The sequence below is a fragment of the Papio anubis genome, chromosome 7, assembly GCF_008728515.1.
Source record: "Papio anubis isolate 15944 chromosome 7, Panubis1.0, whole genome shotgun sequence".
Taxonomy (NCBI): domain Eukaryota; kingdom Metazoa; phylum Chordata; class Mammalia; order Primates; family Cercopithecidae; genus Papio; species Papio anubis.
The window spans coordinates 84563699-84579994 of NC_044982.1; the positions used below are offsets into that span (position 1 = coordinate 84563699).

At 38.8% G+C, this 16296-nt stretch overlaps 1 long non-coding RNA gene and 2 gene segments (V, D, J or C); 1 reads left to right on the forward strand and 2 right to left on the reverse strand.

The window, feature by feature from the left end:
- Window positions 1-13: 13 nt before the first annotated feature.
- Window positions 14-1584, reverse strand: LOC101008033. The segment is given in 2 exon segments: window positions 14-970; window positions 1100-1584. Coding segments are annotated over 2 exon segments (393 nt in total).
- Window positions 1585-4794: 3210 nt separating this feature from the next.
- Window positions 4795-16075, forward strand: LOC116275957. 2 transcript variants are annotated; one of them, XR_004185416.1, is made up of 3 exons: window positions 4795-4880; window positions 11222-11299; window positions 11954-16075. It is a non-coding gene; the product is annotated as an uncharacterized LOC116275957 (long non-coding RNA). The 2 variants fall into 2 exon arrangements; XR_004185415.1 differs by having other exon boundaries at window positions 12365-16075.
- On the reverse strand, window positions 6922-8015 carry LOC116275946. The segment is given in 2 exon segments: window positions 6922-7470; window positions 7676-8015. Coding segments are annotated over 2 exon segments (402 nt in total).
- Window positions 16076-16296: the final 221 nt, after the last annotated feature.

Below are 16296 nucleotides of genomic sequence, written 5' to 3' on the forward strand. Positions count from 1 at the left end.
CTACCTCCCAAAGTGTTGGGATTACAACATGAGCCACTGTGCCAGGCCTGGTGAAGTTTTCAATGTATGTGACTAATACCTATGAACAACAATAACAAACTTTAGTGTTGGTAGATAAAGAGACATTGTGTAAAATTTCGACATTTCACATAAGGAGGTACAGTATTTGCTCACATAAGACCCGGGATATTTAGGCATGTACATTGCCATCTCCAGAGCAACTACTCAAAAAGTACAGAGTTATAGCCAAAAAGTTCATAGATAAATTAAAATGTAAATTGAAAAGTATTTAAATAATCCAAAAGAGTCAGAAAAAAAGAACAAAAAAAGGAACATGGGTGAAACACAATAATGAAATATACTTAAATCCAACCTGATTGATATTTATATTCAATTTTAATTATCTAAACTTCACAATGCAAAAACAGAGATTAACAAAGTAGATAAAAAGAAAAGATGCTCTTTTATGCTACCTACAGGAAATAGATTTTAAAGTCATAGGTAGTTTAAAAATAAACAGATGAAAAAGATACAGCATACATCAATAAGCATCAGAAACTTGGAGTTGCTATTTAATATCATAAAACAGACTTCAAGGTTGAGTTCTCGAGTCATAGAAAGTCTCAGTATCTCAGGAGGTTTGTGTTCAGCTGCCCTGCAGTCTCAGGCACTGTGTCATTCACAGCACAGAAGTACTCAGCCGCGTCGCTCACATGGGCTGAGGCTTTCGTCAGGTGGAAGGAGGTTTCACTCTTCTTAAATTCAGCCTCAAAACCATTGATGCCTTTAACCAGCGTGGTCCCTGATATGTACTTCAGGAGAAGTTGGAGTCCTTGGTTGGGGTATTGCACATACCAGAAGAGAGTTGGTGAAAAAGACGATGAGTAGTTGCACCTCAGCAGCACAGGGACTCCTTCAGAGACAGAGACCTGGCTGTCAAGCTGGGTCACAGACTGGGCTCTAGTTCCTCCTGCAACACCAATGCTGTGTAAGTAAAAGCAGCACAGACTTTGCTATGAAGAAAAGATGTCTCTATTCAGAGAAAATTACAACACAGTCACATTTACAAAAGGAAGAAAGGTAATGGAATGTTACTCACCCAGGGTAAAAATCACCTCGAGCACTGGCACGAGCAGCAGGACCATGGCTGAGGAGTGGCAACGCTGGAGGGCCCTGAGCAGGGCGGACAGAAGCCAAGGGCCCTGAGCCTCAGGAGATAGGGGCAGCGGGGAGGTTAGGCTGGACAAGTCTCTGCCTTTGAAGCGTTTCAGAAACAGTTAAAGAAAGGCTTTCTCTTAAGGAGCCTAGATGTGTTCTGACCTCTTGTTCTCATCACAGCTCCCTATCTACACAGACATCAGTGAGCTACATCAGCCAGCTGCAGGGAGGAGGCTCATTGGATGAGGATGGTCTGCAATGAACACAGATGCCTCCTTAGTGCAACGCTGCCCCCTGAAGGCCACAGGCGAAACCACGGATCCAAGGAAGCACACTGTTTGCTTCTCATTTGAGAAATGTGGTATCAAAACCAACAGAAAGTGTTTCTTTCTTCCCAAATCGGTGATGATGTCACCTTCTGTAGAGTACATGGTTTCAATCCTAAATACATGAGAAATGAGAGTAATGTAAAAATAGAAGACTACTTTACTTTACTGAGCGATTAGTCACAGAAGACAACATTCTAGACTTTGGAATACCATTGAGACATTCTATATTATTTTGTAAAATCATTCATCAAGGAGAGGGGAGGTGATCAGTTGCCTCAGTCTGGCCTCAGCTTCATATGGCCCTGTGTTTCTGAATGTGAGCATTACAGTGGGTGAAAGAGATTATTCCTTTATTTGATTCTTAAAAGAATAAACAAATTAGACCAGAGTCTCATACTTAAAATCAGCATGGATCACATGTCATTAATTAATTAATCAAAGCAAACAAATAAAGCAAGATTTTTTTTTTGTTAAACGAAAATGTGAAAGAGGCCCCTTGGTTTCAGGTCAACAACTTTGATATTTGTAACTCTAGGAAAAAACAACTTAGGTATTTCATGTTTAAAAGGAGTCCTGTTTCAATTGTCAAAGCTCCTATAGACTGATATATTGTGCCAAACTATATCTCACACTAAAAAGAACATTAACAGAGGCCCATCTAAGGAGAAACTTGAGTGGAATGATGAGTGTAAGAAAATGTAACAAATAAATAATCCTGGGAAGAGTCAGGACAAGAAAAGTAAAATAAACCTGTGTTAACTCAGAAAGTTGGGAGAAGTGCAACCAGCAGACAAGACATGAGAGGACCTTGTGGGAGGTATAGTAGATTTGGGAAAGACTGACAGTGACACTCAACAGAGCTAGGTGAGCAGCAGTCCCCTGTGGGTGGGAGACAGACTGTATTGAACTGGAGCGGTCAACTCTATGGCCTAAAAAGATGAAACTCTTGAATGAGAAGCCATCTTCATCCAACTTATTTTAGCATAGAGATCATTGCATCCTAAAAAATAAAAAAACCAAATGAGGAGAGAAATCTCAGGTGAAATGAGAATCTGGCCAACAAGGATTCTTTTCACAAGGTCAGAACAAGGTCCCTCCTTTCTTTGTACTCTGTTCACTTGTGCCAGCCTGAAATCAGTTCTCCCTTGCACTTCTGATCTATTCCTTGATTCTGCCTCTAGATTTATGTGAAAGACAAAATCATATAGCCAGTTTGAAAATTTAAATGTTACTAGGATGTGCTCCTGATTCAGAATTCCTAACTAATCATATGTATTCTCATCTTTCCAATATTCCCACTGAAATAAAATTTAGAAGTATAAAAAGAATGACTTGAATCCATAATGGTAAAAGTAATAATGAAAAGATGAAAACTATCACAATTCCCATGAAATGAAAAGTAGATGTGAGCACACTGATGGATGAAACAGAGAGCCGGGAGAAGTCAGCCCAGACTGAACTATGAGAAGATTGCAGTGGAAATGCAAGTGAAGGGAACCTACTGGGTGAGACCCTGGAGAGGTTCCGGGTTGAGAAAGAGAGTAGGTGATGGACAGTGGGAAGAACAGAACACAAGAGAACATAGTGAAGGTCTACACATGGAATAGCTGCACTAGCCTCCCTCCGTTCTCACCATCCTGCTTCTGTATTTGTGTGTGATAGGCATAGTAAACCAACTTTTACTTGGGTATTTAACTTTCACAAGAGTTTAAATGCACCACTGAGATTACTGCAGTTTTGTTATCAGTGGTTGACAGAATTAGGCCATCTTCAACGATATTAGGTGCAAGGAACAAAGAGAAGCAACTTAATTACCACTTTCCTGTTCATTCATCCTAAAAAGAAGCCTGCCAAATCACATGGTATACCCACATACCCACCCCACACTACTGGCCAGGCACCCCATTCAAGAAGAAACATTGTGGGGAACATGGGCACAGTGATATGAGAACTCCATCCTGCTACCCAGTCCTCCATTCTTAAATACAAATTAATAACAAAATAGCATTAATCATGTATAAGTATAGATGGGATCTCTTTCTGTTGTTCTTTCTACACATGGAAGCCCAGAGTCATGAACTGTGAACCATCAGAGTCATTTCTACCTCAATACAAAGGGATGAACAGAATGTCATGTTATCATTCCCAAAAGGAAGTAAGATAATATACTGTTGCCTTAGTCATTATTCTTAAAATACGTTGAGTTTTAGCTTTGAGTAATATTTCCTTACCTTTATTTAGATGCTTTCTGTTAAGAAGTGCTTTAACCTGAGGGAACCTAGAGGACCGGTCAATAGGTGCAGGAAACCACCATGGCACATGTATACCTACGTAATAAACTGCATGTTCTTCACATGTATCCTGTTTTTGTAGAAGAAATAAGGAAAAAAATAAAAAGATATAAAAAATAAAATCACTACATGTGATAAGTGCAAAAAAAAAAAAAAAGAAGTGCTTTAACCTAACATTATTTCAACTCTTCAAGATCGGTAAAGCCAGCTATATAAACTCCTTCAAATAGAGAATGAAATTAAAATTCAGAATATAATTACAAAGTCTATTATTTCTTGAATGCTGCCCACATGCCAGGCGAGTTGCAAGTTAATAGTGAACACTGCCTGTGCCCAGCCAAGACCCCCTTTCCCAGGACAGTGTCGCCATCCCCAGCTACTGTCATGGCTTTTTTCGTCCTGTAGTTCGGAGAGCGGGAGGAAATGGCATCCAGAGGCTTTTCCGCTCCCGTAGTTCAGCGAGTGGGAGAGGGTGTTACAGCTCTTTTCACTCCCACAGTTCGGTGGGTTCCAGATTCTTATCCCACTGGCCAAAAGGAATGAGGTAAGCAGACACCAAGAGAGTGAGCAAGGCAGAGGAGAATTTTACTGAGTGACAGGAAACCTCTGGAAAGCAAAACGGAACCCAAAGTGTGTAGCCCTCTGGGAGGCTAAGGCCGAGTGTTTTTATGGGCTTAGAATGGGGGAGTGTATGCTGATTGGTCCATAGGTGGTCTTGGAAAAGCACCATTTGATTGGTTAAAAGGCATCATCCAGAAGGAACCAATCATGAGAGAGTGGGTAAGAGAGGGGATTCAAGTTGTGTACTGTATCCGGAACTGGCAGTTATGTACTCTGTCCGGAACTGGCAGCACGGTTTTAAGGCTTTGAACTGTCCTTGGCAGGAAGGCTGGGTTTCACCAGTTATCTGTCCATGTCTGCCTAGGAATTTGTCTGTCTCCTGTGCTATCACTATTGGGAATGTTAGCTACTCTCAGCTCACAGTTGCCCCTTTCCCTAGAAAATCGACCTCTGCCAATGAGAGTCATCATTGTCCAGTAGAGTATACCTCTACCCCAAGAAACACCACAGCCAATGACGACCTTATTCTTACATACAACAGGTCAGCATTCTGGCCCCCTTGCCTCAGTGTGGAAAGGATCAATCCTGTGATGCAATTCATGCTCCAGAGCTCCCATGAGGTCAGGCTGGATAAAGACTCCACTAGCTGGCACGGTTATGCTTAGCCTTTTCCCATCTCAACCTGGTTTCCTCAATCAATTATGGATAAACAATTTCCAATTCAGGCTCTGCTTCTAATAAACTTATCCGAAGACAATATTTCATCTCATTTAATCCTGAGTCCAATCCTGAAATATATATAACAGTGCAGCTTAATACAAATGGCCTGTTAGGAACATAATTGATATTCAAACGAGCATGGCAGCCCAGGTTCTTTCCAGAGTGCCAGGGTGCCTGAAGGCATATGATAAAAGTGGCACTAAAATCTAAGTATTTTGATTTCAGTACAACTTTCTGATCATCCTCATTGCTTTACAAATCTTACCTGACTTGGAAAAATTTCTTAAGTCTTCAGTTCTGCAAATTAACAATTTGAAGCAAATGTTGATTGGCTTGCATCTTTCATCAGTAACTGCATGAACTAACTGAACAGAAATCTTGATTCTTCATCTCCAAAATTTTTCCAATGTACTACCTAAATAATGTCATGACTAACAGTCCACAAATTCGTTTTACAATCAATGTGACTTTTCAAGCTTTTTCCTGTAACTCAATGTACTAAATATTAAACGGCATTATTTTCATTAGGAAGCAAATATTTTCCCTCGACTTGGCATACATTGCAGGACAAATTTACAATGCCAGGGAGTCAGAGGAGGGAGGCATTTATACGTTGTTCAGCATTTCCAACTCTCCTGACAAAAATTTGCTGAAACATGCTTGATATCATATAGTCTTTGGTAATTGATTCACACAGGTCTTTGCTCATCATACTAAAGCTCCTTAGTGTCTGGACCTCTTTTAGATACTTACTCAGAGATCCTTCTCAATAAATTTTAGATTGTTCCATGCTCCTATGCCCTGCCTGGGGATACGGCATGCTATGGCTAGGGCTAATGCTCCCTATCATCTCCAAGCCACACTTAAGTACATAGGTATAAATATATTCTTTTACAAGGCTCAAGCCAGGAGTTTTAAGTTCAGTTCAGACTTTACCCCAAAATGGCAAGATAGACCCTCTCTAATATTTACTCACTGCAACTGTCTAGACTTCTAGTTTTAACCAGGTCCTACCCTCTGAATCTAGTTCTTCCATCTATCCACTAAATATACCCTTACATAAATCAGGAGTGGTGCTGTGGCTGAGGCTGGAGATGAAGGTTCTATAACTAAAAAAATTTTTGGTTGGGCGTGGTGGCTCACACCTGTAATCCCAGCACTTTAGGAGGCTGAGGCAGGGGTATCAAGAGGTCAGGAGATCGAGACCATCCTGGCTAACACAGTGAAATCCCGTCTCTACTAAAAAAAAAATGCAAAACAGTAGCTGGGTGTGGTGGCGGGCGCCTGTAGTCTCAGCTACTCAGGAGGCTGGGGCAGAAGAATGGCGTGAACCTGGAAGGCAGAGCTTGCAGTGAGCCGAGATCGCGCCACTGCACTCCAGCCTGGGAGACAGAGCAAGACTCCGTCTCAAAAAAAAAAAAAAAGAATTTTTGACTGATAGAATTTTTGAAGTCATTCATTTATGACTTCTTCTCTGCTTTGCATTTCTGTTTTGCTGTTGCATTTCCAAATCAATAACTGTCAAACGCTTTGAGTAACTAAAGAAGGAAAGAGGAAGGTGTCCTGGGAACTATGAGAGAATATCTGTGATTGTGTGAAAATATTTTCTTGTTATATAATTTAAAAACCATAAAACCAATCTCATAAAGAAGTGGCATAACACTAGACTGAGCACCGGGATATATACATTAAATATGTGTGCCTTTTTGTATAGCAATCATACCTTAATTTTTAAAAAAGGAGGGAGGAAGTAAACTTTTAGAAATTATGGGTATGTTATGGCACAGATTGTGCTGTATGTGTAAAGTAAATATGCGCACCTTTTTGTTTATCAATCAGACCTCAATTAAAAAAATATTTAAAACTAGAGTGGAAAAACAGGACTAAAAAATATTTCAACCAGACCAAGATTTTTGTTTTTATTTTTTTCAGGGTTTCAATTATTTTCAGAATTATGAAAATACTTCCCTAATTAATTAATCCTCCATACTAGTTCTTATCATTTCCACTTGAACCTAGAGAGCAAAGAGAACTTCACTACCCTGCAGTCTAAGCTCTACATCAGGTATTCCTGGGGCATAGCAGGTTTGGGTACAGACTGTCAGTGTCTAGAGAGCACTGTGTGTTCACGGCACAGAGGTAGGTGGCTGAATCACTGAGCTGGGAGTCTCTGATGAGCAGAGAAACATACTGGCTGGCTCTATTGAGCTGTGCTGTAAATCTTCCATCTTCTTTGTCACCACTTGAGTATGTGGACATTAGCAACTCAGGGCTTTGCCCAGAATATTGTCTGTACCAGAAGAAGGACTGAGAACCACTGTCACTATAAGTGCAGTTGAGAGAGGCAATGGCTCCCTCTGGAACACTGAGGGGTCCAGAACTCTGCTCCACCTTCTGTTGGCTCCAAACCCCTGTGAAAAAATGCAGTGGTCAGACAGAGAAGACTGGCTGGGTAATAGATGCTTACTCCCCAGAATTTAAATCCTCTTTTCACTGGTGCCCCCACTCTCCCTTAGTTAGAAAAAAAAAATTCATGCTTCTACCTATAGACCTATAATAGACAATAACTCCAGATACTATACATTATTTTCCTATATAGAGATGCCCCAAACTCACAGCTCAACTGAAGCCACAGGATCACTAGTAAAACTCTCAAGGATTTCATCATTCTTCTCTGCCCTGGTTCACTGAGGATTCAAATTTTAAACCCTTAGAAAAATGAACCTAGAATGGATATTTCTACTTTTTCTACCTTAAAAATCATAAAAAAAGAATCTGTTTACCAACTAGAAAAAATGATGCTCTTTTTAACACCCCTAATTCACCACTACGCCCCTCCCCTCATCCTTCCTCCTCCTCTTCCTCCTCCTGTCTCTCTCTCTCTCTCTCTCTCACACACACACACACACACACACCAGCACTTGAGAGCGTTCCTCAAGGTCCCTAAGAACACACTGCCATCTTGTGGAATCATGACAGTGATCAAACATGTACTCAAAATGTAGAGCCTTATTATGTGAACAAGTCATTTAAAAAATCTGACACATTCGTTAAATTAAAAATTTGAGAAGCAAATGCTCCAAGTTACTGTCTGTGGGGATGTTTATGTTTGTATGTGTATGATATCAAATGTCAATCGTTGTATGAGTAAGAGCAGTTGTTTCTAATAGCCACTTTCCTACACTGAAATAACAGTCATGAAGTATTCTATTATAAAAATTTGGGTGGGATTCTTGCAATTCAAGGAGCATTTCTCATTGCATGGCTCTTCTCCATGTCAGGCCACACATCCCTATACCACTCTGCTATCTCCAATTTTTAGAGAAGTTTCTTGTAACTCAAAATAATTCTTTCAAAACAGAATGACCTAAAATCTAGCTGAACAAACATGATTCTAGCTCATAGCCTTAGCAACATTTTTTTAACAAGACCCAGGAATAGAGGGGCTTGGAAAAAGCCATTGCATTTTTGCATCAATGACACATGCATGTCAAAACAGTACTTACACGGGTTGGTGTAATAGAGATAAACCTGCCAGTACATAGCCTTTCTCTCTTTTCTTTTTTTTTTTTTTTTTTTTTTTTTCAGAGCAAGGGTGGAAGTTTATTTTAAAAGGCTTTAGAATAGGAAAGAAAGGAAGGTACACTTGGAAGAGAGCCAAGCATTTTACTGAGGTAAAATGCAGTGTTTAACCTTGACCCTAGGACTTTATAGGCTTCCTCCTTTCCCATGATTCTTCCCTTAGGGTGGGCTGCCTGCAAGTGCAGTACTAGTCTTACCCTTGGGAAGTGAGCACGTGCAGTATGTTTAGGAAGTAGTACATAGACTTTCAATGGCATCTTGTGTGACCGTTTATTTTTCTAGTTTCTCTCATGGCTGTTCTTGTAAAAAGCTCGTATCTTCAAATTAATTTCCAAAAGTTATGAATTTGGTGTCTCTTTCTGCCTTCCCATCTCAACCTAAACAGAAAATCAGAACTATGAAGGGTTATCTATGCAAGAAACTTAATTGTGTCTACAGAGAAAGAAGCACAAACAACTACTGTTCTTCCTCTTGTTCGTAACATGCTTTGTTTCCTTGCAGAAGTTGGTGGCTGGAGGTCATGAAGGATGCAGGCTCTTTTCTACTCAAGGGCCATGTGATCAGTATCCATCAATGATGGCTTGGACGGGCCTTTTCTATTCCCACTAACAACTTCATAGGAAATAGAATGAAAGAGAATATACCAATATCGAAATCCCTTTCTCTAAGAGTACATTGCAAGAGGCAGAAATCAAAAAAGCCATTTCTCAGTAAGTGTAGAAACCAAAGAAGGAGCAACCCAAGATGGCAGCCACCAAAGTCTTGGAAAATTAATTTTAAAAACAAATATAACTTTTTGGTTTTTTGAGGAGCAGTCTCACAATGTGGCCCAGGCCAGAGTGCAGTGGCTGATCTCGGCTCACTGCAAGCTCTGCCTCCCAGATTCACGCCATTCTCCTGCCTCAGCCTCCCAAGTAGCTGGGACTACAGGTGCCCACCACCATGCCTGGCTAATTTTTTTGTATTTTTTAGTAGAGACAGGGTTTCACTGTGTTAGCCAGGATGGTCTTGATCTCCTGACCTCGAGATCCGCCCACCTCGGCCTCCGAAAGTGCTGGGATTACAGGCATGAGCCACCATGCCTGGCCAACAAATATAACTTTTAAAATTGAATGTGGAGTTGAAGCACAGTCCTTATAGAAAGAAATCACCTTTGAATATTTGTAACAAAAATAGTATGGGTCAATAGTCTAATGTTGTACCCAAGAGTGATTTCAGTGCCAGCAAAATGACAGAATTTATACAACATCAAAGTTGTACTGCAAAAGCTTCTGTGCCTAATAATGTCTAGATAACATATAAAACTCTCCTTAGTATGCCTTAAGGACAGTGTTGTGGCAATCAATCAAAGAGAAATCACAGTCCCCTTCTCCACTGGATTAAGTGGTCTTCATTTTCCACAGCATGAAATTTTCCAGAAATGTCTTGTGGACCTCAAAGTATTGAAAGCAAGATCTTATTCAAAGGCAATTTATTTTCAGATACTACTGCAAATGCTACTAATTTGGTGTCCATTTGAAATACGTAAGTTGTACTATGAAAAACAACAAAGAAGATTTTTATACACATGCAAAAACACAAGCATCTTTACCCATTGTGTTCCTATTAATATGTATCTATAATTATTATTTACCTATTAGTTTGCTAAATAATTTTAGGGGAAAATGGGAGTTACAAACAAAAACTACAAAAATATTGGCATTATTCTTATCTATGTAACTACCTTAATCATTGTTCGTTATTTTGTATGGCTCCAAGTGTCTAGCGTCATTTCTTTTCTGTCTGAAAGATTCCCTTTAGATTTTCTCGTACAGCAGGTCTGCAAGTGATGAATACTCTCAGTTTTTGTTTATCTGGGGCTATCTTAATTTCTCCTTTGTTTTAGAACAACAGTTTTACTAGATAAAAATTGGTGGTTGACAACTTTTTTCATTAAACACTTTATGCCATCCTACTGCCTTCTGGTTTCCATGGTTTCTGATGAGCAATTGACTGCTAATCTTATTAAGGATCTCTTGCATGTGGCTACTTGCTTCTCTCTTGAAGCTTTCAAGTTCTCAATTTGCCTTTTTCTTTAAACAGTTTGATCATAAAGCATCTCACTGTGAATTTTTTTGCCTTTATTCTACTTAGTTCTTGTTGAACTTCTTGGATGTGTAGATCCATGTCTTCTGTCAAATTTGAGGAGTTTAGGGTCATCATGTCACAAATATTTTTCCTGAATCTTTCTGCCTCTCCTCCCATTCTGGTAATTCTGTTATGCTTATTGTCCCACAGGTCATCTGAGCTCTTGTGTATATATTTTTTCATTCTTTTTTCCTTCTGCTTCTTAGACTGAATAATTTTATTTGACTTATCTTCACATTTGTAGATTCTTTCTCCTACCTGCTGTTAAGTCCCTTTAGCAAATTGTTTTTTAGAAAAAAACTTTTCTCTGTTGCCAATTCTCCATCCTGGGGAGATTTTGAGTTGTTTGAAACATAGTCTAGCCCTTTGAATTAGCCCTTCAATGAGCCACCTGAGAGGTCAAAGTAATCAAGCACTACTTTGATATATCAAGGTCCACTCTGCTTCTTCCAGCACCAGGAACCCACACTTGGAATGGAGGATGTAATTTAAAGACTGTCTTAAAGCCAGTGATGACAAGATGGAGCAAAGGTAAGTTTAAAATAACACAAATTCTCCTACCAGGTTGCAATTCCTTTTTTATTGACTAAATATGTGCTTGGTAGCTGTAAATCTTTCTGTGGTATTTGGCTGGAGGAAACTGGTTATGGTCTTAGTTTTGTGTCTTGACAGTCTGTTATTTTCCTGATCTTTTGGCTAAAGAAAGTAAAAGGCTGGTCTTTGGGCTTTTTTGTACATATGCACTAACATTTCCAGGTCGGTGGCTACTCCTGATTGTATGAGGCAAAAGGAAACTCATGGAACTCACTGCTTTAGCATTGCTCAGGTCTTAAATTTCTTAACCAGTTGGGCTTTTTCTCCTCACTTTTTAGAATCTTTTAATTTTTTAATTTTATGTAGAGATTATAATGCTTTGAATTATACTTTTTCACTGGTATGAAAGCAGCACACAATCAGTCAAAGCTGGACTTTATGTACATATCCAACTATTCTGTTTTTCCCTTTTGGTACAATATTCAATAAATTACGTAAGATATTCAACACTTCATTATAGAATAGGCTTTGTTAGGGATGGTTTTGCCCAACCATAGGCTAATGTAAGTGTTCTGAGCACATCTAAGATAGGCTAGGCTAAGTTATGTTGTTCAGCATACTGCATATATTAAATGTACTTTTTACTTACAGTATTTTCAACTTATAATGCAGTCCCATTATAAGTCAAGGAACATCTGTAATATCCAGAATCATTAGCTGTATGTAACAAGATGAATGGAAAAAAGTACACCTTCTCTAACTTTCTAGAAGTGGAAGGCATGATGCTTCTTTTTTTCTCCTAACAGCAACCTTAGAACAGCTTGGTAGGTATACTCTCCTGGTAGCAACATGGTCAGAATGGTGTTAAAACTGAATTCTGGTTCAGCCACCTGGATTATTTTGTTGGATAAACATGGTCATATATTATGAGGTTAACTATCATTAATTTGAGTGTTCTGCTCTATGAATTATTGTACAATGGTCCACAAGGACCCAGGTGATAAATAAAATGGGTATATATAAAAGTCATAAAATACCTTTTTCCTCTAATTATTGTTCTAGACAAAAGGTTTGAGTATGACTAGGAATTGACCACAAAAAAAGGCAAACTTAACTACTAGAATGGGATGAACAAATTTTGTGATTGTGGATAAAAAGAGCAACTGCACTGGCACCTAGGAATGGACAATCTTGGACCATTGGAGGTGAAGAGGGTGAGGATTTATGTTCTCTTTGTATGCTAGATGAAGCACACAGCCTGGCAAGGCAACGATATAGTTTGGTTGTCTGTTGGTTTGTCATCTTCTTCCACATTCCATGAAAACAGAAAAACTCCTGTGAATATAGCCTCTCCTGAACATTTCTGCAACATGAATGGCAGCTTCCCAATGCAGATTCCCTATCCTCTTAAGTGTGAAAATACAGGAATCAGCACAACATTTTCTCAATCTGACTCATACAAATGTGTATTTTTCCCCTGGTGTGTCTGGACAGTCTTGGGTTATACCATGAATGGCTACAGAACTTGCAAATACACACTGACCCTGCTCATATAGCCTAACCAAAGTGAACTAATGCTGACCCAAATAAAATATAGCTATAAATTTCAAACTGGATTAATCTTGGCACCTTTGGTTATGTTCATGTCTGGGAAATAGGGACCATACGAGATCTCTATATTGGGAATAATAGTTAACTTCTCGGCAATTAAAACAAAGATCAGCATGTCAGTCTAAATTTCCATGTGTAGGTCATATTAAATAATACACTATATCCTAGCTGTCTGTACTTTGGGACTTATTCATAGCTGGGAGAATCTAGGATCCTATGAGGCATGATTAAGGTTGCTACTGCAGGATGGTCTCCTCCTCATGCTTAGAGTTCTACTGACAGTAGCCTTAATTAAATCTAGTGTAAGACAAATTCTATGCATTTAGTCTCTACCTCTCTAGTCAAATTAATTAGAATGACTGATGGAGTGGACTACTCATAAGAAAAATTTCCAGCAGCTAACATGACATAGGACCATGGAATGGATAGTGTTGAAAGACAGTCCACCGTGAGTCATACCCCTACATGACCTGCTGGGTATGCCAATAGTGTAAAGCCATGACCACTCTACAAAGACCACTTTTCAGAGTTAGGCTTGTAGCAAGCAACCTTAAGGGATGAGGTAATGCCTCCCTGTATGACAAAGAGCAAGCTGGCTTACTGTTTACTGTTGCTATAAATTTCCCAAGCTCAGAGTTCCTCAGCTATGATACAGCACCACTGCATGCAAACTATTCATCAGCACTCACTATATCATCTTTTGGGGACTTTAGGGAAGTGTAACTGAAGTGAACATATTGATGTTTAGGCTGTTTGCTGTGCCATAAGTGACAAAATCCTTTGTCTCTGACTAAGGAGTCTCATGTCTTTACTGACAACCTCAATGAAACAACACACTTATTAGCTTGCAGGAAGAGGAAAAAAATCCAAGAACTGATAACACTCTTCTCTACTATAGTAAAGGCTTGAACTACATGTTAGAAAGATAAGTTTCCCCAAACTAGTCTGGAAGGATGTAATGTATATAGCCCCATGGGTAATTAACCATCACTTCCAATAAAATGCTTGAGCAATTTTATAATATACTTTAATGAAGTAAAGACTCCTTCTGGGAAATTAGTGTTACCAACTCAAATGACTATTAATCTTGTGAGAAGCCTAATAACCACTACACAGACAGTCAAAAGCAGGGTAATTATGAACCAGTCCTTTGAACATAAATATCTTTAAACCAGATCTTTTAAAAATCTAATCTATAACATGTCTACCAAGGCTATTTATTTGAATTTGTTTCCGGAGGGGCTTTTACTCTTACAGTAATTTGAATTATAACTTTGACTTCAGCTCATAATTATTGGACTTGAGAAGTTACTTTTATACTTTCTAACATGTTTTAAGTATTTTTTTTCCATTTAGATATTTCATCATGTGTTACTAGCCTTTAGATTTGACTAAGTGCTTCAGATCACATCTGATAAAGTGAGGTCACTTTAGTGAGGAAAGGCTGAGACCCTGAATGGATCTAACTATTTGACTAGAGTTCACTGAGCACAGAAAGGCTGGTTTTGAGTCTGGGAACAAGGGTGAGAAAGAACTGAGCTGCCCGACATAATGAAGCAGAGAGAACACACAAAAAGGTCAAAGTTGCTAGGGTGAGACTGAGAGGAAGGAAAAAAGGAAAGAGGAGGGCCAAATAACATCCATCCATTTATCATTCAGTGAATATTTTTTGACTGGCTATTACAGGCCAGTCATTATTGTATGCACTAAGAATAAAGCTGTCAACTAAACAAACTATACCGCCGACCTCATAAAGCCTGTATCCTGGGTGGAGATATAGACAATAAACACATTGACAGTAAACACGTAGACCGACAATATAACTGCACACTGTGATTATTACAGTAATGAAAATAACAAGGGTGTTGTAATAGAGTTAGGGCAAAGGCCATGATGGCTGCATTAGTCAGGATGATCCGCAGAAGTCAGCAGGTTTTCTCTATGGTAGTGGTATTTGAGCTAAGACCTGAGGAATGAAAATGAGACTCACCAAGATTTGGGGGAAGAGCATTGCAGGTGATTGAGAGAGTTAGACTAAATGTGGAAAAGGACACAGCAAGTTCAGAAAATTGAAAGGAGGTCGGTGTTTTTGCTGCATAGAAAGCCAGGAAAAGAGAGTTTAGAGCTGAAGGGAGAGGGGAGGGTTGAATGATACAGATCTTTGTATGCCACAGCCTAAATTTGCATTTTATTCCAGTAGCAATATAAAGCCATTGAAGCATGTTTGCCAATTAGAGACATCTCTTTATTTATACTTTAAAAAATTGTTCTGGCAACCCATCAGATGGGTGCTTCTCAAACTCTGAAGAGATAGAATCACCTGGGAATGTTAGCAAAATGCAGATTCAAATTAATTTAGCCTTGGGTGGAGCCTGAGAATCGGCACAAGTCCAGACAGCACTGGCCCATACTTTGAGTAGCAAAAACATGGAGAATAGATTGCCTTGAGAAGAAAGAGACCAGCTATAAGGTTGGTGCAAAAATAATCGCGGTTTTTGCCATTGAAAGTAAACGGCAAAACCGCAATTACACTGGCACCAGCCTAACTGCACCAGCCTAACAGAAGGTAATGTGGGCCAGAACAGTATTTTTCAAAACTTTAAAAAATATATCTTACTGTATAAAAGAATATTTATTCTACGTGATGGATTGTTTTTAATCACATTTTTAATAATAAAATATATAAACACACACATTAAAAGAAAAGAAAATTAAAACATTATGAAAGTGTTTATTTAATAAAATGGAAGCTACTTTAAGATAATAACGCTCATAACTGATAAAGTATTGAAAAATCAGCATCATCATGTGCTGCTGCTGAAATTATACTGTGGTGAAATAAATCTTCAGGAATATTAGGCATTTAGTGTTATATGTTCTCCTTTATTCAAGCAACTCCATTTCCATTAAACTTACAAATTTAATTATGTTTTTAAGAAGCATTATCTATAACACTGTATAAGAGGAAATAATACCAAAAGTGATTAATTTTTTCAAATATATCTCTATAATGGAAATCGGGCAATCACTTAAAATTATGCCCTCTGGGTGCACATCAAAAGTGAATTGGATAAAGAAAATGTGATACATAAATACCACAGAATACTCTGCAGCCATAAAAAAGAATGAAATCATGTCCTTTGCAGCAACATGGATGCAGCTAGAGGTCATTTTCCTAAGCAAATCATTGCAGAAACAGAAAGCCATATACCATATGTTCTCACTGATGGGTGGGAGCTAAACATTGAGTACACATGGACATAAAGACTACATATAGATACTGAGCACTACTAGAGAGGGAAGGAGAGAAGGGGCAAGGCTGAGAAAATAACTGTTGGTATTATGCTCAGTACCTGGCTGATGGGATCATTTATACCCCAAAC